This window comes from Pogona vitticeps, chromosome 10 (assembly GCF_051106095.1).
Source record: "Pogona vitticeps strain Pit_001003342236 chromosome 10, PviZW2.1, whole genome shotgun sequence".
NCBI classification, from domain to species: domain Eukaryota; kingdom Metazoa; phylum Chordata; class Lepidosauria; order Squamata; family Agamidae; genus Pogona; species Pogona vitticeps.
Window position 1 is genome coordinate 8,701,838 of NC_135792.1, and position 24,291 is coordinate 8,726,128.

At 44.3% G+C, this 24,291-nt stretch overlaps 1 protein-coding gene across 1 annotated transcript; it reads right to left on the bottom strand.

Moving 5' to 3' along the window:
- Positions 1–366: 366 nt before the first annotated feature.
- FOXL1 (forkhead box L1) lies at positions 367–22,613 on the bottom strand. Its single transcript, XM_078380524.1, has one exon. It carries the CDS (start codon positions 21,991–21,993, stop codon positions 20,902–20,904), a length of 1,092 nt encoding a protein of 363 aa, XP_078236650.1. The 5' UTR covers positions 21,994–22,613; the 3' UTR covers positions 367–20,901.
- Positions 22,614–24,291: the final 1,678 nt, after the last annotated feature.

The window sequence follows — 24,291 nt, forward strand, 5'->3', positions numbered from 1 at the left end:
GCAGCTACAATAGGCCCATTGAATCAAGTGAACTTCTGGAGGCGTTGACTGACTAAATCCTCACTGATTCAATGGACCAACTCTAGCTGTGATTTAATGACTGAATTTCAACCTGAGTGTCCTTATGGACTTTTAGCCCTAGCACCCCTCCCCCATTTAGACAAGGGTATTAGGACTGTACTACCTTTTATTTATTTACACGATTATTTAACCGCACCATTACCAGTGGTCTCTGAGCGGCGTGCAACAATATCAAAACTTTAAAAACATGAAAAACCACCTTAAAGGGTTGTTGAGAGGATTGTCAAAATTAAGAAGTGCACATTATTTGAATTGTTGAAACATGACATACTTAAATCAAAGGTGTTTGTGTGTGTGTGTGTACATTCTTTATTACATGAGACAGTTCTTTCCTGTATGGCCAGGTCTACCTCAGTCATCTGGCACCCAAGCTGTGTCTGCCTTCAAAGGTGCCTTTGTAACCTCCTTGAAGACATGTTGACAGTAACAAGCTGGTTGACTCCCTTTTCTGGTGCACTTTGGCAGCCCTTCGACATTGGGGAAATTCTCGCCCACGGCCTTGACGCCATGCCTACGTGTCAGACATCTGGAACAGTGCCAGGGTTGAGAGTATTTTGGGGTGCCTCTGTAGGAGGGGCACTTGTGACCGTCATATTTCTAAGTCTCAGGAACTCCTCGCTGTCTCTTTGTGAAAGCCACTCCCTGGTGATGACTCAGAACCCTCAGGGTGAACTCAACAGAAATCTGTCATCACAAGGATGGCTCCAGCCCTCCCGTCATGTGGCTGATCTTCTGTTTCGCGTAATTGAAAGGTTGCATGCATGCTCAGTTGGAGATCCATGTGTGGGAAGCAACTCCGATGGCTCCAAGAGATGCCTGAGGTTGTCGGCAAACTGGATTTACCTCTGACTCTCTGGAGGTGTTAACAATACAGTCAAGGATTAAGTTGGTACTTAATGTACAGAGTTCAACCCTGTCAGGAAAACATGGTTATTGCTTTCATATGGGATTTGGACGGATTGCCTTCATTGCATAAGCTTCTTCGACAGAGATAATAAACGGTTACCTTTTTTTAAAAAAAAAAAGATGACTCCAAGATCTGGCCATTTCGAATGAGGAATTTTGGATGTCGTAGTCTAAAAGATAAGCTGTGTATGCTGCAGTAGAACTGTGGCTTGTGGGATCAAAGGACAGAATAGTTTGATAAGCAGGGACTAAGCATGTAAATCTTTGCTTGTCTTCCTCTAGCACGCAAGAATGGTAAACTACCAAATTTTCCGATAAGAAAATTATTTCTACAAGGAGGCTTTCCCCCCCTGTTTTATTTTACTACTTGGTTGGCCTCATTTGGGAGAACAACGTTTCCCCAAATTGTGTGATGGATCTTCACTAGGATAAATGGCTGCCTCATTGCATGGACTTCTAAAAGCTGGGTTCTTTGGGTCTTTCTGAACAACCACCCAATTCTTCCATGCTGCGCCGTGCAGAGGCTTAGCTTCACAATCTGAAAAATAATACTTGTTTGCACAGAGATGTTTTGTGCAAAATATCAAAAACTGGACAGAGAAAATGTGGTTGTTTAAAATATTTTTACTCCTTTTTTCTCTTCAAAAAGAACCCAACTTACATCATTAAAACACCAAAATTAATGCTAAAAAGGAGTAAGCATACAAATGCTAAAAGAGGCCAAATATCACGGTAGAACACAGTAAATAAAACATCAAAAACACATTGAAAGCAGTAAGGCTCAACATTTAACATCCCCGCTCAGGAAGACAGTCACTGTGGGAAAGCTTGCCTAAGGAGACAACAGGTCTTTGCCTGCTTTAGAAGGAACAGCAAAGATGGTGCCTGTTTGACCTCTTGTGGGAGGGAGTTCCACAGTCCAGGAGCAGCAAGAGAGAAGGCCTTGGAACTCCCTCTCATAGAAGGCCAGGCTGGCCCCGCCTTTGCTAAGAAGACCTCTCCCACATCTCTCTTCATTATTGCGAAAAATCCTTTCTATTCTGGTAAGCTTAGTTTAAACTAATGTGGAAGGACCTTTTATTAGGGGATGAATACAACTTTTAAAGTTGTTTTAATTCAACAATTGTTTTAACAGGATACTATGTTTAATTGCATGTTAGTATTAAAAGGTATTATTCTTTGAGCTGTATCATATAATCCTGAGCCCCCTTGGATCACAGTACTGGAGGAAAAGCAGGAAATTGGTTCGTTAATTACGTGTCACAGTGTCATGGAGCATCTGATGTGGTGCATAGCTTATTATATTACTGGAGGATCTCTCCTGAGATACTAGCCTTTGCCTTACCTGATTAACTCGAGAGTGCAAACTTACCTTTCAGCAATGTATGATGTTGTCATCCTCGTGACAAGATGACCCAAGTTGTTGTCGTTTTCTTAAACATGGATGGTATTGTTCCAATAGCGTTAGAGAAGCTACAACGGCAGGCATTTGCCAAACGGGAGACGGGAGTGTATAAATAGTACAAAAATATAGAAAATGAAGAAAAAGTTAAAGCAAAGAAGGCAACATGCTTTCCTTCAGTGTAGGATTTCCTCCACTGGGACATCATCAGAGCCTGTCAGAAGCTGGGCACCTCTCCAGAAGGTTAGAAGGAAGGCCAAAAAAAATGTATAATTTCTGATTGAACAGAGGCCTGTTTCTGTCTTTTTAAACAGAGCCCCACTGCAGCAGGGAAACAGACATTTCACCCGGCAGCTGGTCCTATGGATTTTCAGTGGTGGTGACTCTGAGGAGGACCGCCACCCCTCACCCCCCATCCCATTTTCAAAGCTCTGGCATCCACGATGGGCAGAAATTCAACAGGTGAAGTTTCCGCTCACATAGAGATGGAGCTTTGCAGGAAAGTATCTGCCTGTCCCGCAGCTTTCAAAGGCAAAGAACATTTTTGGAAACCCACACTTCAGTTCCATGCTGGATTTCTGCCAGGGTAAATGTTAAAGATATTGACCTACTTTAGCAAATCAGTTAAGATTGTGGTCCTGCAGTCCAGCATTTGTGGTATACATTTTCATACATTTTGGGCCTCAAACCTCTGTATGACCTCTTGTGTTGCATTTTATTTTATTTTATTTTTTTCTCTTAACCCAAAGAATGTTTAACTTGTGGTCTGCTCCCCTGCAGAAAACAGCAGGTCTATTATGAGAATTTTGCTTAGCCAGAGTTTATAGTAAAAAGCCCTTTCATATTTTTTTTTCATTCCTTTTCTTTTCTTTAAAAAAAGCATTTCGAAATATCCCAAATGTGTACAGTGCTTTATCTGATTAGACAAGAAAATAGTCATTGATTCACAATAGCATTGGTAAGAACAACAAACTTGTGTTTGGGCTTCACCAGTTCAGAAGCACAAATGATGTGGAGTCTCCTCTAATGGTGGAATATGCCTGATATCATTTATAGGAGTTTTTAAATCCCTGTAAGTGGAAAGCTAGCATATCAGGGACAAAGCCAATCTATAACTTTTCAGTCAAGAATCTAGTTTTCTGCATGTGTGGAACTGTGTCCTATGAGGAGAAATGGTCAACCAGGAAAACTTCCATTTGCATCGTGGAGAAGTCCAAACCTCCAGTACACTAAGCTTACCATCTTAGCTCACTCATCTGTTGCTCCTCATTTTTTGTTTCACCTCCACTTCTTGACAAGCATGTCTCCAGAGGAAAGAGCCGCATGGTTTTACATTAGTATAATTCATGAGCATGAAGTCCATTGCTTTAAAATAGCATAATCTGTCTGTACGCATTCAAATGAGAAATAATTTTAGGATTTCTGGGGGAAAGATATTCATGTTTCTTCAAGAGGTGTTTCCCTTTTGAAGTGTCATAACTTGCTAGGAATTCTTGAGTGATCATAGCTATAACACACCAGGGAAGACAATTAAACACGTTGTTTGTTTCTTCCTCTGAACTCTGCTGATTTCTTTCCCTTATAGATTGACTTCATTTTCTCCCGTTCATGAGAACAGGCTGCATTCCGAAACCGAAAGTCAGCAGATGGAGATGTACACAAGTTTATCATTTTTCTCCCCTATAGTCATAGGGTCACTGCAGTCCCCGCTCCCTCACATCTTCCTCTTTTATTATGAGCTCTCAAGCCCAAACCGGCCCTAAAGTGGCTTTCAAGACAAGTGGGATATTTAATGGGTGGCTTTACCTGGTCCATGCCCCCCAGTGATCTTCCATGGCAGAGCAGGGGTTTGAACCCAGGCCTCTTGAATCCCAGGACATCACCCTATCCACTACACCACACTGGCCATGCTTCTAGTCCTCCTGGAAAGAAGCTTTGAAACCAAGGTCCTAACTTCAGTCAAGACTCAGAAAGATCTACTCCCATGTCGACCCCATTTGTCTTGGCAGGCAAAGGCTTGCAGCCCACTCTGCCCAAAACAATAGATTAGGAGAATGTTGTGGTGAATAACATAATTTAGTCATGACCCTTCCGCTCCATTTCCAGGTTCAAATCAGGATGCAGATTGAAGCTGCAGGCTGGTAACTGAACTGGAGAGGAGAGAGGGACTCATGGATGGCCCTAATAAAAATTAAATAAACAAACAAACACATACAGTATGTTTAGTGGGCAACGCCACTAGGTTCTAATACTCTGTGAGAAACAGAGAAAAGTCTATCCCTAACCAGTTTTCCCAGAAAATGCATATTCTGCTATGCCTTTAACATTAAACTTTTTCCCCCTCCCAAAACTAAACAGCCCCAAATGTTGGGCTCAAGTCTTCCCTCGCAGGAGTAGCTCCACTTTCTTGATCCTTTGAGCTGCTCTTCATCCCATTGCCCTTAATGTTCTTTTAAAAATAAAAGTCACAACTCACAGTGACCAGCCTAGGAAAGTCTCTGTTTGGGACGACAGGTCCTACAAAACCCCTTCCCCCATAACTCCAGTCTAAGCGTGATTTGCCTACACTGTTGTCTAAACAGCTTTGTCATCATCATCACCATGGCCACCGTCTTAGCACTACAGAGCTGTACAAAGTTCATGGGAGAGTGGGGGATAGGCAGAATATAAATATAACTGATATATAAAATAAGTAGTAGTAGTAGTAGTAGTAGTAGTAGTAGAAGAAGAAGAAGAAGAAGAAGAAGAAGAAGAAGAAGAAGAGGAGGAGGAGGAGGAGGAGGAGGAGGAGGAGGAGGAGGAGGAGGAGGAGGAGGAGGAGGAAGAAGAAGAAGAAGAAGAAGAAGAAGAAGAAGAAGAAGAAGAAGAAGAAGAAGAAGAAGAAGAAGAAGAAGAAGATAACACACCCAGACAGAGTAGTAATAGAACTAAGAAATATCTGAATCATTGACATTGCAATTCCAGGGAATGCCAGAGTTGAAAATAAATTGGAAAAACTAAGTACAGAGACATGGCAATTGATACATCGCAGTCGTGGATGATACATCAGTGGACCCTATAGTCATTGGGGCTTTGGGAACAATATCAAGAAATTTCACGTAGTATTATAAGCATTTGCAGATTTCAGGAATCACACCATCAGAGGTACAAAAAATGGCAATATTTGGAACAGCATACATAGGAACAGCATACAGATACTTTCATTTTTGGTTAAGACTTTCACCTGTTATATAATACCAGGTTTATTTATATTTCTTTACTAATTAATTGCGATTATATTCTGTCTTTCCTCCAATGGCTCCAAGGTGGCAGACGTGGCTCTTTTCCTCCCCACTCAGACTTCACAACAAACCCATGAAGGAGCTCAGTCCAAGGCCGTCCAGCCACCCAAGGTCACCCAGAAAGTTTCATAACTCAGTGGAGATTTGAACCTGTGTCTCCCAGGTCACAGTCCCCACACTCCTAACCCCTACACCCTACTTCTCCTCAGTGTGCATCCACTTACTTTGGGGGGGGCAATGGAAAGACTGCTAGGTTTACAGGACCTTGCTGGCTCCCAACGTAACATGTACAGAATCCTCATCATCATGCCGTCTGACATAGAACGATCCTATTCAGGGTTTTCCAGATAGAGAACATTCAGAAGTGGTTGACCAGTCCCTTCTTCGAGGGGCACCCTGAGACGGTGCAGCTGGCCCAGGGCTACATACGCTGCAAGATTCTTCTGAGAGCCACAGTGGGGAACAGAACTCCCAACCTCTAGCTTTGCAGTCAGATAGCTAACTCACTGAGCTATCCAGCCTACTCTGACCTAAAAATAACAGACTTTCCGACCTTGTGCCAAAGAGGATGAAGAATCTTTATGCATCCTTAGATCCTCCATTCCCTGACCTACATGAAAGCCTAAGGAAAGGCTGAATCAACTCGAAGCTGTTCTGAATATGAATGCTTAACAGTTTACTTTAACCCTCCAATGGGAATAGAGTAACTTAACTAGATTCATATTGCCTATCATCTCCCCACTCCCCCATCCCACTTTTTCTTTATTTTCCTCCATGGAAATCAGGGTTTTCCTTAACAAAATGTCTTGCGCTCTTACTCTCTCTCTCTCTCTCTCTCTTTATAAGCTTGTCTAGATGTTAGTTTTCTTTGGCTTCCCTATAGAAGACTAAGTGATTTCCTTTTGAAGTTTTATTGATGAATGAACTCCTATAAATAACTCTCTGGAGTAGCTGCCTGATTCCCCCCTTCCCCCGCTTATGTTCTGGAACAATTGTAATGACACAAATAAAAGGAGGGGTTTTGAAATTTACAGCCCCTTGACGTTAAATATTTTGGTGGGCTTCAGACTCTTTTGCTTAATCTCTACAGATGTAAAAGCAGAAATGTCATGCCTCCGAAACGTGTAATCACACGCTGTTAGGAGGGAACAACCGTGCAAGAGGTTTTTGGAGGGGAGTTGTTAAGACTTCAGTGCTCTGGATAAAAATTTTACACCTTAGGATAACAAAATTGGAGAATGAAATGGCCATCTTCCAGGTTTGATGGTACTCCAGACACCTGTAGGTCCCCAGCAGCAGATAGAACATCTGGATCATGAGACAGAATCACGAATCCTGGAAATGTCCACATTCCTGCTTAAAGACAACATTCAAGGTGCCATTCCTCATTGTTCGACAAACGTGGTTGCAACATGATGACTTTATAGACCAGCGATGGTGAACCTATGGCACGCGTGCCACAGCTGGCACACACAGCCCTCTCTGTGGCACGCGAGCCATAAGTTGCCATTGGGAAATACTTACCTGTCCTCTGATCCCAGATTTTGGCACTCCCCTCTGCTGGTGCAGTGGTCCAGCGGAGGGGTGCAATGGCGACCATTACTGGTCTAGCCCAATGGGGGATTGGAGGAGTGGTAACTATTTCTTTGTTAATACCGCCCGTAGGAAAAACAAGCAAACAAGCATTTAACCCTTGCAGGGCAGGAGCAGTTGTTTTTATTCTAAACTAAAACCTCAGCATTTGGGTTTTAATTGCAGTGTTGGCACTTTGAAATAAATAAGTTGATTTTGTGTTGCAGTTTGGGCACTCAGGCTCAAAAAGGTTCACCATCACTATTATAGACAGATTTGTTTTCCTCTTCTTCATGGGTAAAGCAGGGTGAAGCTTAATTTGGGCTTCTCAGATCTGTCACCAACAGCAGCGGAAATTGGACATTCGGCAATACAAAGCATTCTGCATGCACTCAGGGTTACTTGATCCACCACTTCAAGGCCAACTTTGTACCTTACAGTTTGAGTAGGGGACTTTTTTTCAGTTGCACCGAGGTTCTCCGAGCTGGCTGTCCAATGGTAGATGAAGCCAAACACCAAAAATAAAGAAGACAAAAATGTGGCAACATAAGGACTAACTCTGCATTTTAATGTGAGCTTTCATAGACTAGTCCACTTCTTCAGACATGAGAGAGCAACTGCATAGCAAATATGTGGCATGGTATAACTGTACAAAATTACACTAGAGTAGGCAAATTCAGTCAATGATGAGTCAATGATTCGGCTCCTGTGTAAGTTCTGTCGATTGAAACGGGCCTGCTCTAACTGTGACTTTCTGTACTAAGGTAAGTAGCAGTCAGAATCTGTGGAACCTACGGAGGCATTGACTTAACAAACCCCCATTGATTCAGTGACCACTCTAGTGCAATTTACTGTACTAAGTACCAGGATGTTGGCTAAAGTCATCATGTAGAAGGGATATGTGGCCCTCTGGGCCAGATTCGGCCTTGTGGCTTCATATTTCCCATAAGAAATGCTTCTGTCCCTTTCCCCATGGATCAGGCAGTGCAATCTATTTCTAAGTTTCCTTCTGAGACAAAACTGGCTGGGCTGCAAGGCACCTAGACTTTGGAACTCCCTGACTCAGGAAGAGGAACCTAGTTAGATTTTTGCTGTTCCTCCCTCCATGAACAGATGAAGAAGGCCTCTTTATACACAAACCTGTGCTTGAATATCAATGCTACCATTTATCTGCTGTTGCTTAGCCCTTCCTTTTTAAATACTTTGAAATTCTACTATGCATACTGCCTAGATACCTTTAGGATGAAAGGTGGACTAATTATCTCTTTTTTTAAAAAATTGCATTTTGTTTCCTTTTCCAGTAATTAAGGCCCTCTTATTTTCTGCTAAATTGCTTTTATGTTTCTTGTGGCCACTGCTGCCAACACAATTCATAATCATAAGCATGAGTCACCAAGCCAGTTCTGACTCATGGAGACCCTTTCCAGGGGTGCCCTGGGACTGTGCAGCTTGCCCAAAGCCACACAGGCTGGCTCTACTTTGCAGGAGGTACCATGGGGGAAATCACACTCTCACCTCTGGCTCCAGAGCCAGAGACCTAAACCACTGAGCTATCCAGTTAGCTTTCTTGTAATGAATCTATAATGATCTGCCACAAGTGAAGGAAAACCAAATGTACATAAAGGTTTTGTAAAATTAATGCTTCTCCGTTACTCTTTCCTCTTGGTCGCTGCATCCATCCTTTCTTTATGGATACCATCCTAAACTTTGCATTCTTCAAAAACTGTTCTTTGATTAGAGGCAGGGAGTCCTCATCCTCAGCATGGCAGTGAATCCAGCGCAGGGTTTACTCCCAACTTTTCGAGGAGCTGTCCAAGGTTCTGAACCTATTTGGACCTCAGGGTTCATCCCTTTGACTAGCTTCCATGTAGCTTGAACTAGAACCAGGCACAAACTTCCTGCTCTACTGACACTGAAGCCATCAACCTTCACTGACTAGCAGTTCGTGTTTACTGCCTTACCTGGAGTTGGTTCTATACACTGATAAACCCAAATGTTTGCTGGGACTGCCTTCTCCCTTTACAAGAACCAGGGCTGACTATATCATTTGGTAGGATAGGACAAAGGACTCGGGCAGAAGATTCTCCAGGAAAACAGTGCCATCCTCATGGCCACTCCTTCTGCACTACCTCTAGTGCCCCTAGCCATTGTGAGCTCTTGGAGGACAGAGACATTCTGTACTCCCTAACCCAACCTGCGTCCTTTGGATCAACTGGAGAAAACTCTTCTGCTGCCAATGTTGAAGCAAAACTTGACTGCAGTTCCTCTTGGCTTCTAGACACAGATCGTAGGAAGGAAGATGCTGTCATGTTCTTTGTTTTATGCACCAAATGCAAAGCTGGAAGGAATGTATTAGAGGTAGCACCATGCTCTGTAACTTGTTACTTTTAGCAGTACTGTAATGGGGTGTAACGATTCTTTGCTTTGCTTTTACAAATAACAGAACGATTGTTCATGTGAGTTAATGCATCTAATCAAAATAGAAGTAAACATCTGAGGAAATACCTTAATCCCTGAAGGCTTACCTTGAAATTATTCTCTCAGCCATTAAAGTGCCATGATACTATGATTTTGAAAGCTGTGAAGGAAAGTTACTCCACTTTACTTCTTGAGAGAACTGGAAAAAAACTTCACGATGTACCAATTCTACTGAACTGTTATGATTTTTTTTTTTTTTTGAAAAAAACTGTTAGGCAATTTTCCCACATTTTCTTAAATTGTTGAAGTTTTTCTTTTAAAAAAAACCACACACTGTAAAAGCAATAAAACAGGTAACAAAAAATAAGGAAGAACATCTTGTTGCTTAAACATGGAATGAAAGTGAAAAACAAATTTAAGGGTTCCCCCTCTCGCAGGCTGCATGACTGGTTACATGCCCAGTCTTGAGATCAGCATGGGAATGGGCGCATCATGGGAAACCTGAGGGAGGGGGACTTGGAGAATGTCCTTCCTTTTTGATTTTTTGTTTTTGTTTTTGTTTTTTGTTTTGTTTTGTTTTGTTTTGCATTCAGGCAATAGGGTTCTGGCCCATATGAGTTATTGATAGAATGCACCCACTTGTAAATGATAACGAGTTACTTAAATAATAAAACAGTGGTGACTCGCTTGACAACCTTAATTCGTTCCAGCGAAATTGCTGTAGAGCGAAAACGTCGTCAAATGAAATTTTTAAAAAACCATTGAAACGTATTGAAAACTGTGGGCTGAATACCTGCTTGTCCAGCAAAGATCCTCCATACGGCAGCCATTTTCAGTGCCTGTAAAGCAAGGAATCCGTCCTAGAAAACAGCGGAGGGGGGGGGCATTTTCTTCAGCCGGCAGCCATTTTGAAACCCAACGATCAGCTGTTTGCTGATCGTCGTAAAGGAGGGAACCAATCATTGCAAAGTGGAAAAAAACCCATTTAAACCATCATTTTGTGATCGCAAAAGCAATCGCAAAAACCTAATTGTACAGTGATTTCCTCATTAAGCAAGGCAATCATTAAGCAAGGCACCACTGTAATAATTTCCCAAGCTCAGAGCAAAATGTCTTGGGTGGGTCATGTTTATATTCCGGACTTCTTTCAGGTTAAGAAGCAATCTGAGGGTCCGTGGGCCACTGACAGCATTTCGGTTGCTGGTGTTATAAACTGCTTGGGAAATTTCCCAAGCAGCTTATAACACCAGCAGCAGAAAAGCAAATACCACTGTGTAAGTAGAAATATACAGCAAACAAGATCCTTCCAGGCACCAGAACCGACTTGGGGATCCTCTATTCATGTACAGTTTCTGGCCTAGTGCTTTAAGCAGCACCAGGTGGCTTGGTCAGGCATGATGCTCTCCAACAATGGGGCATTGTGGGAAATTATAATGGCTACTGTGCTCTACTACATTTTCCTACTTGTGGTTGCCAAGAGAAGTTCTCTTGGGGACCATTAATGGCAGAAGAAGATTTTCAGAGGATAACTTCAGATTCAGATTGTGGGAGATTTCCTTTTTTTGAACTTTTCATTCCCAAAATCCTTCTGCCAGTTGGAGGCTTCTCGGGGGTGTAGTAAAAAAAAAGGGATTTCCACATTCAGCTCAGGCCTGGAATCAGCTGTGATGTCTTTGCAATTAGAAGATTAATTATGGAATTGTGTCATATACTGATTCCTGAAATGAGAAGTGTTCCATGTAGCCTTCAGGGCAAATATACTTTGTTTGCTGTATTTCCTGGTGTACCCGGGGGGGAGGGGGAATGAAAAGGGGAAAAAAAACCCAACCAAAGAGCCCTTCTCTCTTGTGCAAGAAACAACAAGCAACTTTTCCTGACCTGGTTTCCAGAAATGTGGGAAAGTTTATTTATTTCTCCATGCATTCCTGATTTGCAATGTGCTCTCTAAAAATGTCGTTCAGATTTAGGCTGAGTGAGCTCATGCTAAATTTAGCAATGATCTTTTAAACAAACATTCTTTATGCTTTGCTGAATGGGCACTGAAGCCGGATTAAAAGTCAATAGGGTTTGCATGAATGTTATTCACAATGTTTCATTCTTCTCCAAGCGGCTCGTCTAAATTGCTTGCAATCTGATGGATGGAGGGGTGTGCGTGTGTCTAAAATCAGTATGGCTTTAACCTCACTGTGGCATGTAGAAAAGAAGCCCAAATTAGAACATGCTGTGAAGCCTGAAGCATCTCGGTTTTATTTATTTATTTGTACTTCCACATCCAGAACAAGGTTCTATCCCCCTTGACCACCACAGATTCAGGACCATAACACAGAGTTTGCCACAATAAATTAGACTTCTTCCCTGTCGAGCTTTGCCTTCTTCCTTGTTGTGATGGTTAGAGAGATGCGTCTAGAGAAGTTCATTTTAAATGACACAATGTGTTGACATTATCCATCCTCCAATCTATTTACAACCTGGTAGTCAAAACTATGATTTCCTTGAGAGTGAAGTTTGTGGCTGTCATGGCTGGTAGCCAGTGATAAGATTGATTGCATGTATTAGTAATGCATTATGTTTATAGTCCACGTCTCCTCCAAGGAACTGTAAGTGACATGCACATTTCTATTTCTCCCCTTCTCGTTTTATTCTGACAACAACCCCGTGAGGTAAGTTGGGCTGAAAGGTGGTAAAATGGGCCTGGGATAAACCGGTGAACTTCGTGGTTCGAACATGAAGATTTGGGGGTTTGCTCAAAACCCATCTTCCCTCCACCATATTGCCTTGGATAACCCAGTCGTGAGGTGACCGAATCTGTAGTCTCGCAGAAATGGAGCCACTATATTGGCTGTATTTAGAGGCAGAAGCCTGCACAGCTCCGGACCAAGAAAATCATAAGTCACCATCTGGTCTCCATTCAGCAGGTAGGGACACAGAAGAGGGCCTTCTCTGTTGCTACTCCCAGACTCTGGAATTCCCTCCCACAGAAGGCCAGGTTGGCCCCATCTTTTTCTGTCCTTGTGCAAGCAAATGAAGACTTTCTTCTCCAGATCAGCTTTCTCTTAGTGACTGGCTCTCAGAGAGGAGTTTTCTAAATGGACAGTTGTGCCTTGTTGCTTTCACATGTGTTTTTAGTATTGATTTTATTCACCTTTTAAAATATATTTGTATACTTACTGTTTTTGTTTTTAACTTTTATATTTTTAATAATGTGAGATGCTCTTGGGTCCTTTTTGAAGAGAAGGGGAGGCTAAAATAAATAAATATGTATGTATGTATGTATGTATGTATGTATGTATGTATGTATGTATGTATGTATGTATGTATGTATGTATGTATGTATGTATGTATGTATGTATGTATGTATGTATGTATGTATGTATGTATGTATGTATTCTGCCCGTGCACACAGACATCCATGCGCACATGCACATTACAGTCAAGAAGATTTGTCTCTTTCTCCTCTTTTCCCTTGAACATACAGATTCTTAGAGACCTTGGGGAGGAGAGACTTGGAAGAACTCAGGTGTAAAAATATGTCCTTTTTTTTGTTCCCTCTCATCAAGCCCAGAGTGGCTGTCACCTAAGGCCAAAGAAGCCACTCTTCGTAGCACCTGAATATTATGTTGTTCCTGTTGTTTCTTCCCAGTAACTCATCTGAGATTCCTTGGAATTACCCTGTTGTCGTCAACTGGAAATCAAAGGTCTGTCGCTTCCCTTATTATACAGGAGATTCTGAGGATTGTCGTACAAAAGAGGGAAGTTTTCTGACCATTGATTCCCTCTGAGTGCTAGTCCATATGACAGACCCATTGCTGCCTCAGGTCTACCCTTCCTGGATCAAACAACCAGCTCAGGGGCCTCTGGAAATGTCACCAACCTCCAAGCCTGTACACTCCAGCTGTCGCTGCCCATCTATCATGTTCAAGGAGCCCGATTTGGTCTCCTGGCTCATGTCCGTCCTTTTATTAGCTCTCCAGCATAATTAAAAACACAATCCCCACCCCCGCCCCCTTTACTGAACATATCCCCAGAGTCCATGGGAGGTCACTGTCTAAAGGATCTGGCCCCTTATAAAATACTTAATGATATGTCTGGATGAAGCATTAAAAGAACCCTACGGGGAACTGTGGAGGCAATCGGCAGACAGATGAATAACAGACCTTAATGGGCCTTCTTTCCCATCTGCAAAGTTTCTTGCTTGCTGACTCCCTTTTGGCTGCTTCTTAGCCAAAGACCTGCATCGGGGTTGATGCCTGCATCACATCAAGTCATTTCTCAGGGCAGGGGAAGTGGGAGGATGGGATTGTGGTTTGCCCTTGGGGTGTTTACATAGATCTGGTAATCTGGTAAATTGTTCCCTGATGAAAAGTGGACAGAAGAGAAAAGAGGCAGACGGAAAGACAGCATGCATGCTTCCATTGGACAAGGGACATCCTTGCCACTGTCTTAAAGTGGGGGGGGGGGGTGGAGGAAAGGAGGAGTTCAGTCTCACTTCTCTTTGAGCACTTAAAAAGGAGTGTTTCAGAGATTCGGACCACTTTGGAGGAGGCAGTGCAGCTTCCTGGTGTCACTTTCCACCTTATTAGAATAACGATGAGAGAAACGGCATTTACTTGTATGATATTTATACCATAAGAGGGTAGAGACAACAAAATAACAGTAAACGATTATAAAACAAATCAGAACCATTTTATTGATTGATTGATTGATTGATTGATTGATTGATTGATTGATTGATTGATTGATAGATAGATAGATAGATAGATAGATAGATAGATAGATAGATAGATAGATAGATAGATAGATAGATAGATAGATAGATAGATAGATAGATAGATAGATAGATAGATAGATAGATAGATAGATAGATAGATAGATAGATAGATAGATAGATAGATAGATAGATAGGCTGCATTCTGGAAAGGACCCTATATAGATCCCCAGGTCCAAACCCTATCAAGGAGGCCCAGTAGGGTATCAAACTCCCAACCACTGGCTCTGAAACCAGAAACCTAAGCCACGGAGCTATCCAGCAGTTCTAAAATGCCAATTAAAATAAACATCAGAAGATGAGACAGACAAACTTGGTCTAGACTAGGAGTGAGTAACATATGGCCTGACCCAGAGAGGAAGAGCTGAGGTTTGGCCTTATGAAAACCTTTGAAGAGTTTGGACTTCCTTCCGAAGAATCTGATGGGAGAGTTGAGAAATAGGTCTGTCTTTTGGGGTGTTTAAGCCATCTGTCTTCACCAATGCTTAGATGGCAAACATTTAAAATATATTACAAAATTCCACTGGGCCTCAATTCATTTAAGAAATCTCAAGCTGAGTAAGCATGACCCCACCCTCAATAATATATCTCACAACTGAAGGTCAAGCTAAATGATGAGGGAAATACATATTCATACATTTCTACTCTATCTACAGAGATTTCTTCTTAATTGCATTCTTTAGCAACCAGAGTGGCAAATTAAGTCCATATTTACCTTTCAGTAGCCAATCACAACATCCAGAACACTTTAATGCAAGATATGGGTGTGAGGAAAAAGCACAGACTATGACAGATGTGGGTGCAGAGCTTCAAAATATGTGCTAAATATATCATCTAGCTTTATCCTCAGAAAACTGGGAGGTAGTTGGTTGATCATTTGGTTCAATGGCTGATTATTTTTTTCATACCATGAGCAACTTGAAGGAAGACAAACCACACTGAAGTTGACCACCTAATCTCCACTTTGTGAAAACTAGATTGTGGTTTATTCTACCAACATGGGCTAAAACATCTACATCTGGTTAGACAAAGAAACATAATTGAGCAATAGACTGTTTGGTAGTGCAAGGACTTACCTACTCAGAATTACTTTCAACCTCACTCTCTTCCTCCTGTTCCTTCTTGAAAAGCATCATGACTATTTTGAGATACCAGCTCTAAACAATAATGTTATTCTACCTCCAAAGGTTCTCCCTCTAACATAGTGGGTTCCCAACCTTAGGTTCCCAGATGTTCCTGAACTAAAACTCCCAGAAGCTTTCATCAACAGCTGTGCTGGCCAGGATTTCTCAGAGTCATAGTCCAAGAACATCTGAGGACCCAAAGTTGGGAATCACTGACTAACAGGTTCTCCTTGTATTTTTATTCCCATTTCTACTACCACCAGTGATCAGCTGCAACAATCTGATGGGTTTTTTTTTTCTGTTATGTGATCATAATATTCTAGTCTTCTGCACTTGACATGTTTTAAGTTTTCTTAAACTTCTAATTTGGGATCTTTGCCCGATGGACGTACTTTTATATGCATTTTTTTTACCGGAGAATTCTGCTGCAGCATTCAGCAAAATGCAGATTTTGAAAAGTAACAGAGTTTTGGTTTGTGTATTAGTTTGAATATGAAATATTAAATAAGTTTGCCCTAAGAGCCAACTTAATTTCTCCCCCATTCCTACTCGAAACCAGAGGTTTGCCAGTTTTCTAACTGCACTTTGAAAAATTGCTCTTGTGTAAATGTATGCATGCTACTGCTCCCATCCTGCACCGTCACCCAACCTACTACAAGGATAAATGCAGAGTCTTCAGCAGTTTGATGCCACTTGCGCCGTTTTCTCTGCTGCCTTTCGCTACTTCATATTTTGCCTGTATGTTGAGACTTTTTTGGCCATGCTTTTGTAAAATACCAGAGGAGAGAGAGGGATGCTGTTTTTGAAAGCCGTGTTCCTCATATTTCAGTGATGAAGTAGAAGCAGTAGAAGTAGATTAATGGAAGAATGTTGTCATAGTCAACATGAACAGGTGAATTCATGTGCACTGGTCTGCAAGAAAAGAGAAGATCTATACAACACCACAGAGAAGGACCACTATTTGGGACTTCCACCTTGTCTTTGGATGATGTTGGCTCAGTTCAGATGCAAGGGGGAGCCGTGGTTGTCAAATATAGGAATGCCCTTACTCAGAACTCGGGATTGTACACTGTCTGCCTATTTTTCATTCCCTTCCCTTTACATCACTGCTTCCCAACCTTGGGTGCCCTGATGTTCTTGGATTACAACTCCCAGAAATCCTGGCTAGCTCAGCTAGTGGTGAAGGGTTCTGGGAGTTTTAGTCCAAGAACATCTGGGGACCCAAAGTAGGGAACCACTACTCTAGATCTCTCACTATCCTCTAGATTCTTCCCCCTCTCTTCATCTTCCCATGTTATTCATTCATTCATTCATTCATTCATTCATTCAAGGTTATACTGTATTTCAATCTCACTGTATGAAGTTTAAAGCATCTGGTTCCAGTTTTGAGCAAAGCACAGTTTCCTGTTACTTCCAAACACAACAAACTATGGTTAGTTTATTTTAGACTATGGTCAGAAGATTGTCATACAGCTCCCCTAGGGCAATTCCACTTTGTAATGCAGACAAGAAATGTCAATTTAAAATATAGATTTAAAAAGCTTATATTTAAAAAAAATCAGAGAGAAGAGTTGCACATAAACAAGTGAGGCTGGCAGTAACACTGATAACTTAGCTTGTTATGTGCCCTTGTTTTGAAAAAGAAAAAGAAAATATTGGGAAGCACTTAAACCAGCATGGTGTTCCCCCACCTGCATCATAACATGGGATGCATCCAGACGGCACTGCGTGCTTGGCCATGTGCGTGCAGATCATCTCTGTCAATCTCTGCAACTAATGTGTCTAGCCAGGAAAGTGGTGGGAGGAAGAAAGCCTTCACCTTGGGAGAGCTGGCTGTTTGACTGTTGGTTTTCATCCTCTGTGCCAAAAAAGTGGCCACTGTTGGATTCAGGAGGGGTCAATAAACCCATGATGCAGGAATTTGCCAACGTTTCAGGGAGATGCTTGAGGGTCTGGGCCATGAGCCACGGCTTTGTGGTAGACCTGGAGGCCTCTGGAACCCAAAGAAAAAGGCTGGAAGCCAAAACTGTGGGCAACTCTCTTGCTGTTGCTTTCTCTGTGTGTATGTGTGTGTAAGTCATGGTGTTTAGCTGGAGATATTGAAACTTGGTGGGAGAGATTTATTTTTGTCTATGTGGCTGTTATCCTTTACACAAAACCAAGTGTTTCCCATTTTTGTAGAAATTTACAGGAACTTGCCAGCGGGAGGGGGACGCAGTGCTGTCACGATGATCCAAACTGTTGCTGTTGTGTGTATTTAGGGGAGAGAAGAGTCCATCAGGGGACATTTTGCTCCTTGGTGAATTAAAGGCTAGGGGAGAGTCACCGACAACTAAGGAGCAGAAATCAGGCAACATCCAGCTATATATTTCTCTTGACCCAACAAGAGAAAAGTAAATGCTTTAATGGCTGAAAAAAAAGAGTCAGATTGAGACAGCAGGAGGTGTTCACACCACTTGTAGCTCGCAAGTAAAATTGTACTGCTTTGTCATTGGTCAACGCAAGGTAAACAAAGGCTTTGTTTGCAGACACATTGCTGAGTCAGAAAGGTTGCCTGAATCATGTCCCTGGAGTTCCAGCAGATTAAAACTTCTAATGATAGATTATCAGTCTAGCCCTTAAACACTAGGTTTCCATTTAGCAACCATGATTTACGGCTGGGGAGTAATTTGTCCTCTCACCCTAACTCCATTTCCTTCTGTGTCCTGCTCTTCCATCCTCTGTTCACTACTTTGGCCTTCCTGGTTTTCCAGCTGTTCATTGGTTGCTTTCCATTTTTTAAACCTGGATATTTCAGAAGTTTGGGTCCAAAAAACCTAACATTTTCAACCTCTAGACTCGATCCAGGATTCTATGTTGGAAATGGTGGTGTTCATCAAACACACCTGCTTCAGCCTCTGTTGTGTTAACTGATTTTTCAAAAGTCACCAAGTTCCTATATAAGCTGTTTGTGATTTTGTGATTTTGATACCTCTATCAAAGCAGGTAGAGACAGAGAGGAGCACCCATCAACATTGCAACCCTCTAGGGCAGAGATTGAAGACATTTCTGTTTTGGACTACATCACCGAGAATCCCCAGCCAGTTCAGCCACTGCCTTGAAGAAGCTTTAATCTAGATGAGTGTCACCTACACTGGCTGCCAGTGGTCTTTCCTGCCTCTGCCTCAAGATATCATGGCTTTGAACTTGCAAATCATGAATCATAGCAAGGTTTCAGGGTTTGTTACTCCTGGATATATCATGGACATTAAAGTTGCCATCTTATAGCTTCAGTCTTATACTGGGTCTTTTTTGTAAACCACCCAGAGAGGTCCTTGGACAGATGGGCGATATAAAAATGAAACAAAACAAAATAAAATAAATGCATTATAGACTCCTGAAATCCTATCTATGTGGTCATTATTCGACTGTCTTCCATGAGAATTACTTCTGAGCTTGTCTGTGTGCAATCCTGTACAGACTGACTTGTTAACAACTCCGGGTGTAAAATTCATGGGTCTTGATTCTAATAAATCATGCATCACATTTTGCTATGTATTATAAGGCAATGATGTACTGTACTTCTTTTTATGCCTCATAATTAAAGGAGGAAGAGATGGGGGCACCTACAGAATGAACATACTGTATATTCCATGTAAAAGACTATACTTTTGTCTAAAATCTTTAGACTAAAAATTGAGGGTTGTCTTATACACGGAAGTAAGTTGAGGAGAGAACATAAACAAGTGGAGGGGAAAGCAGGGATCAAAGTGATCCTGCAGTGCTTTGATCCCTTTCCCCCTACACTTGCAAAGCCCCAAAGTCTTATACCTGGGGGTGTCTTATACATGGAAAAATACGGTATATATTCTTGAAATCAATAGCAAAGCTAAGCACATTTATTTGGAGGTACATCCCCTTGAAACCTTCCGATTAAACCTGTTTAAGCACCTTAAAGAGCTTTTCCTTAGCTGTCAATTGAGTTTTATTAAGTAACACGCACCATACAACAGCATGTGCACATCTTCCTTCAAGCTAAAGAGACTGCAGAGAAAGTGACCTAAAACAATAAAATAAATCAGGCTTGTTTTAACAAAATATTTTTATTGAATATAAGAGTTTGTTTTATAATAAAATTTTTGAAAAAAGGATGTTTTTTTTAAAAAAGGGGGGAGGACCATAGAAGACATTTATTGACTTATATACAAAGACACATTTATTTGTAGCAAGAATAAAAGATTGTCTATCTCTGTAATGTTATCTGAAGATTTATTTATTTTTTAAGGGAAAAATTAGGAGGAAGTGTCATTTTGCTATTTATGGGAAATGTATTAGTAAGCCACAGGTTCACCTGCACTTTTATTTAGCTGGTCAATTGCTTTGTTCATTCCAAGCTAATGTGCTTTATCTGGGACGTGGCCAGCTTCCCAAAACCAAGGGTACCGCCTGGTCATTCTTAGGCAATGTTTTCTATCTAAACAGAGACGCAGGCTCTTAAGATGCTTTGAAAACAGCAAGGCGTAGCCAAGGGTTTAAATGACTGCAAATTCCCACCCACCCCCCATCATCAGAACTTGCATAAAAGTTGAAACCCTTATTTTATAGATATCTGTAAAAAAAAAATTCTGGTCTTTTAACAAGCAGAAACAAAAAAGGTGAATTTACGCCCCCCGGGGGGGGGGGAATCTGACAAGTTCGTCTTCTCCGAAATTTGGACCGTCTGAACAAAACCATTTTATTGGGTCTCCGGAGGCGATCCAGTCGGACCGTTCAGATGCAAAAGCAACTGGAATACAAAAGTGTTCTCAACTGGAGAAGCGAATGCGGTACGAGGGGCGGTTGATCCCACTTTGCTTCTGTATCAAATGTGCTCAGGATTGCACCCTCACACTGCAATCGCTGGCATGTTTCCTTGGGAGTAACTGTCCTTGTCCAACGCAAAGGTGGAAGCAGGAGCGGGGCCTCGTCGGGCAAACAAGGGGCGGTGGGAGAACCCTCCCATCTGTTCCTTTGAAGGCGCGATCCGCCAAGTCCTTAAGCCGGCTCTGAAGCCTTTCCCAAGGGGACCCCGAACAGAGCGGTCCGTGGGCCGAACTTCGAAGCAAAGCTCCCCGGAGAGAGTCGACGTTTCGGACGATCGTTCCCTCCTTGCGAGGAGGAGGAGGAGGAGGATGGGGGCGGGGGTTCATGACACGCCTCGAGTTTGCACGTGAGAAGACGAAGACGACGAGTTGCGCCGGGTCAGCGGCTGTGCGAACAAACTTACCTACGCGCCCACTTGCCGGCCCTCTCCGTGGTTTGTCGGCAAGGCGTCGAAAGCGGAGGGAAAGCGAGGAGAGACCCAGGCGAGGGGGCGGCCGTCGAAGGGGGGGGCTACTGGAAGTGGAACACCGTCTCGGGAAAGCGGAGGGGTAGGTAAGACAGGAAGGGGATGCCCAGCTGGTAAAACCTGCCCTGGAGGTGAGAATCCAGCACCAGCGAGCCGTTGGAAGCCGCCCGGCCGGCGGTGCCGTCGGCAACCCAAGCGTTGCTGGAGCCGCTCTTGGCCGCCGCCTCGCCGACGCCTTTGCTCCGGCGCGCTTTCCGGGCCAGGATGCTGTCGATGCTGAAGCTCTGCGGCTTGGCCGAGCCCCGGGGGACCTCGGAGTCGGCTGGGGCCGCGTCGGGGGCCTCGGAAGGGAGCGATCCTCCCAGCGCCTCGCCGTCGCCCAAAGCGGCCGGGGCCCGGAGCGACGGCGCGGGGCGCGCCCGATTTCGGCGACACGCGGCGCACCGGGGTGGGGGGTCTTCGGGGAGCCCCCGCGGGCCCGATCCGCGTCCCGCCTCCCTCCCCGGAGCCGCCTCCCGGCTGCCGTGGCGGTCCTGGCCGGACGTGACCTGCCCCTCTCCTCCTCCTCCTCCTCCTCCGGCGGGGCTCAGGCGGCGGTCCTGGGGGTCCGGGCGGGGCCGCTTGGGTGGCTCCCCCGGGGCGCCTCCTGGCTCCTGCTCCGCCGGGGCATCCTCTCCCCCGAGGGGGCTTCCCGCCGCCTTGGGCTTCCTTTTCCGACGCCGGTAATTCCCGTGCTCGAACATGTCCAGACAGCGCGGGTCGAGGGTCCAGTAGCTGCCTTTGCCCGGGCGCCCTTTCTCCCGGGGCACCTTGACGAAGCAGTCGTTGAGCGAGAGGTTGTGGCGGATGGAGTTCTGCCAGCCTTGCTTGTTGTCGTGGTAGAAGGGGAAGCGCTCCATGATGAACTGGTAGATCCCGTTGAGGGTCACCCGCCGCTCGGGCGCCTCCTTGATGGCCATGGCGATCAGGGCGATGTAGCTGTAGGGCGGCTTCTGCGGGGGGTCCTGCCGAGCCAGCACCCCCGCCGAGGCGAACCCCAGCGCCCCCGGCAGCCCTCCCCTCTCCGCCCCGTAGAGGTAGACCATCGGGGCGCCGCCCAGAGGAGCGGGAAGGTGGCCGCTATAGAGCTGGGTCATGATCCGAAGTGACTCCGGAGCGGCTGGCGCGGGGCGGCGGCCAAGACAACGGGGGATCCCTCCAGGATTCCCCCAGAAAGGCGCGCGCCGGGACAGTGGCGACGGCTTCTCCTGGTCTCTTCTCCTCCTGTCCCTGTTTCATAGCGGGGTTTTTTTTCCCCCCAAGGGGTGGGGGGGGGAGAGAAGTTAGGTGGGTGGATGAGTGGGTAGGAGAGAAAGAAGACGGAGGGGGGGGAGAACGGGGGAGGAAATGTGAAATAATTGTTGTAAGTTTGCGATTATATGTTGACTTAGCGCTGGAAAATAAATTGTCTCCGATAAACAGCCCCGGTTTGTGCGCCTCTCTCCCTCTCCTCTCCCTCAGCCCACCCACATTAATTAAAACGCTCATTGCGAGCGCCGCTCTTCCACGTGGCTCGCCTCGTACCAGCCAATGGGTGTCCCCGCTTCTGCCTTCATTTGTTTATAGCATTAGTCTGTTGATAAGTCTGCCCACCCAAGTCGAATCAAGCTGTGTTTATTTGGAAAAATTTCCGGGCACCCAATATATAAACGCACGGATCTGATGTTTGAAATCTCACGTCCAAGGCCCGGCCGTGCTCAGTCCTTCCTCTCTCTCCCCCCCCCCTCCCTCCACGCCTCCCTTCCTGCCTTCCCCCCCCCACCCCACCCGGGGGAAAAAAAAACGATGGAAGCATAAAAGCAAAATGTGTTTGCTGTTGAGACACAGAAAGAAAGCCGCGGAAAGGGAGTCTTTCTTTCTTATCAAGAAACATCCCAACTTAGGGCACAGCGCTGGTGAACCTCCCCCCCCCCTTCAAATGACAGGTCACTGACAAAGTCACTTGGTTGTCCTATAACTCCCACAACTGCCCCCCCCCCAGCCAGCATGGAAGTTGCAGTCTAGCCCCGGGAAAGAACTAGCTTTCCCACGGACTGATATGACATCCCCAAGCTAGTATCATCACCATGGCGGTTGGGGATTTCTGTAGCCTCCCCCCTCCCAAAAAAAGTAACTTCCCTAAGTTCTGGCAACTCTTTTGGACCTGAAGGAGAGACCAGACAAGTTTAAACTGGCTGCATCTGTAAGACGGGTACCCCGCCAGGCTGGTTTCAGAGGCCTAGGAACAAGGGCAGTGAAATCTGCGCTCCACCAATTCTTGTTATTTTCAAGTAAACGAGACATCTAAATGTACTGTCCCTGGCCACGCAGTGGCAAAGAGCAGCTACAAATGCATTGACCCGTTTGGATCAATGTGTTGACTGCCCGTTCTAAGAAATCTAACTCATCTTGTGGCAGCGAGCTCCACAGGCCAATATACACATGATGGGAAAGACGGCCTTTTGTCCTTCTACAATATATGGTCAGCCAATCTCACTGGATGACCAAAGTTCGATTCCTGTAGGACAGTGAGAAAAAATATGGCTGTTTTCCAAAGCCCTGTAAAAATCCTGCTTGCCTTCACAATCTCCCTTCCCTCCCAGCTGATACCTTTCTTCACTTGGCAGCCAGTTCCACAAAGTGTAGTGAGTCTTCTGTGCAAATATGCATGGGATCGTGACTTCCTTCTGCCGGTACAGACTCTTCCACGAGAACCAAGGCCACCTCTAGAGTAACATCTTCAGCTCTCTGGAAACCTATTGCCTTTTTCATGCTATAACACGCATACCTACAGATACACATTTACAGATTCTCTGACTCCATCCATCCATCCATCCATCCATCCATCCATCCATCCATCCATCCATCCGTCCGTCCGTCCGTCCGTCCGTCCGTCCGTCCGTCCGTCCATCTGTCCATCCATCCATCCATCCTTGTTAGTCACTCTTATAAGTATATAAGCAAGACAGGCAGGTGGACGGAAAGATAGATTCAAAAGAAGCTCACATTCATTCCCCAGACAAACCTATGGGGTGGACCATGAGCAATCTAGATCCTCCATCAACAACCACCCACCCATCCACCCAAAATTAGCCATTGTTTCATTGTGTTACAATGTTTTGGTTTCTGCTGGTTTGCTTACTCAAAAATAACATTTCGTGTGTTTAGAAGTGGCATCCCTAGTTTTTCCCTCTACTCTCCTGGCAGATCTGGCTTCAGAGAAAACAGGAAGATGGAGCTGCCCCATGCATTTTATTCCAGCCAGAGGGCTGTGTGGACATCAGGAGCTGATTTAAAACAAACGTGACTTTTTAAAAGGAAGAAAGAAAAGACCTTGCAAGAATCGCTTTTCCTCCTGAGTCTGCTTTCCCTTAAACCAGTGTATCAATGCCAAGAGGAGACTCCTATGCGGGGCA

Bases quoted from the DNA above. Each gene is read 5' to 3' on its own strand.
- FOXL1 (XM_078380524.1), bottom strand. From the start codon at position 21,993: ATGACCCAGCTCTATAGCGGCCACCTTCCCGCTCCTCTGGGCGGCGCC.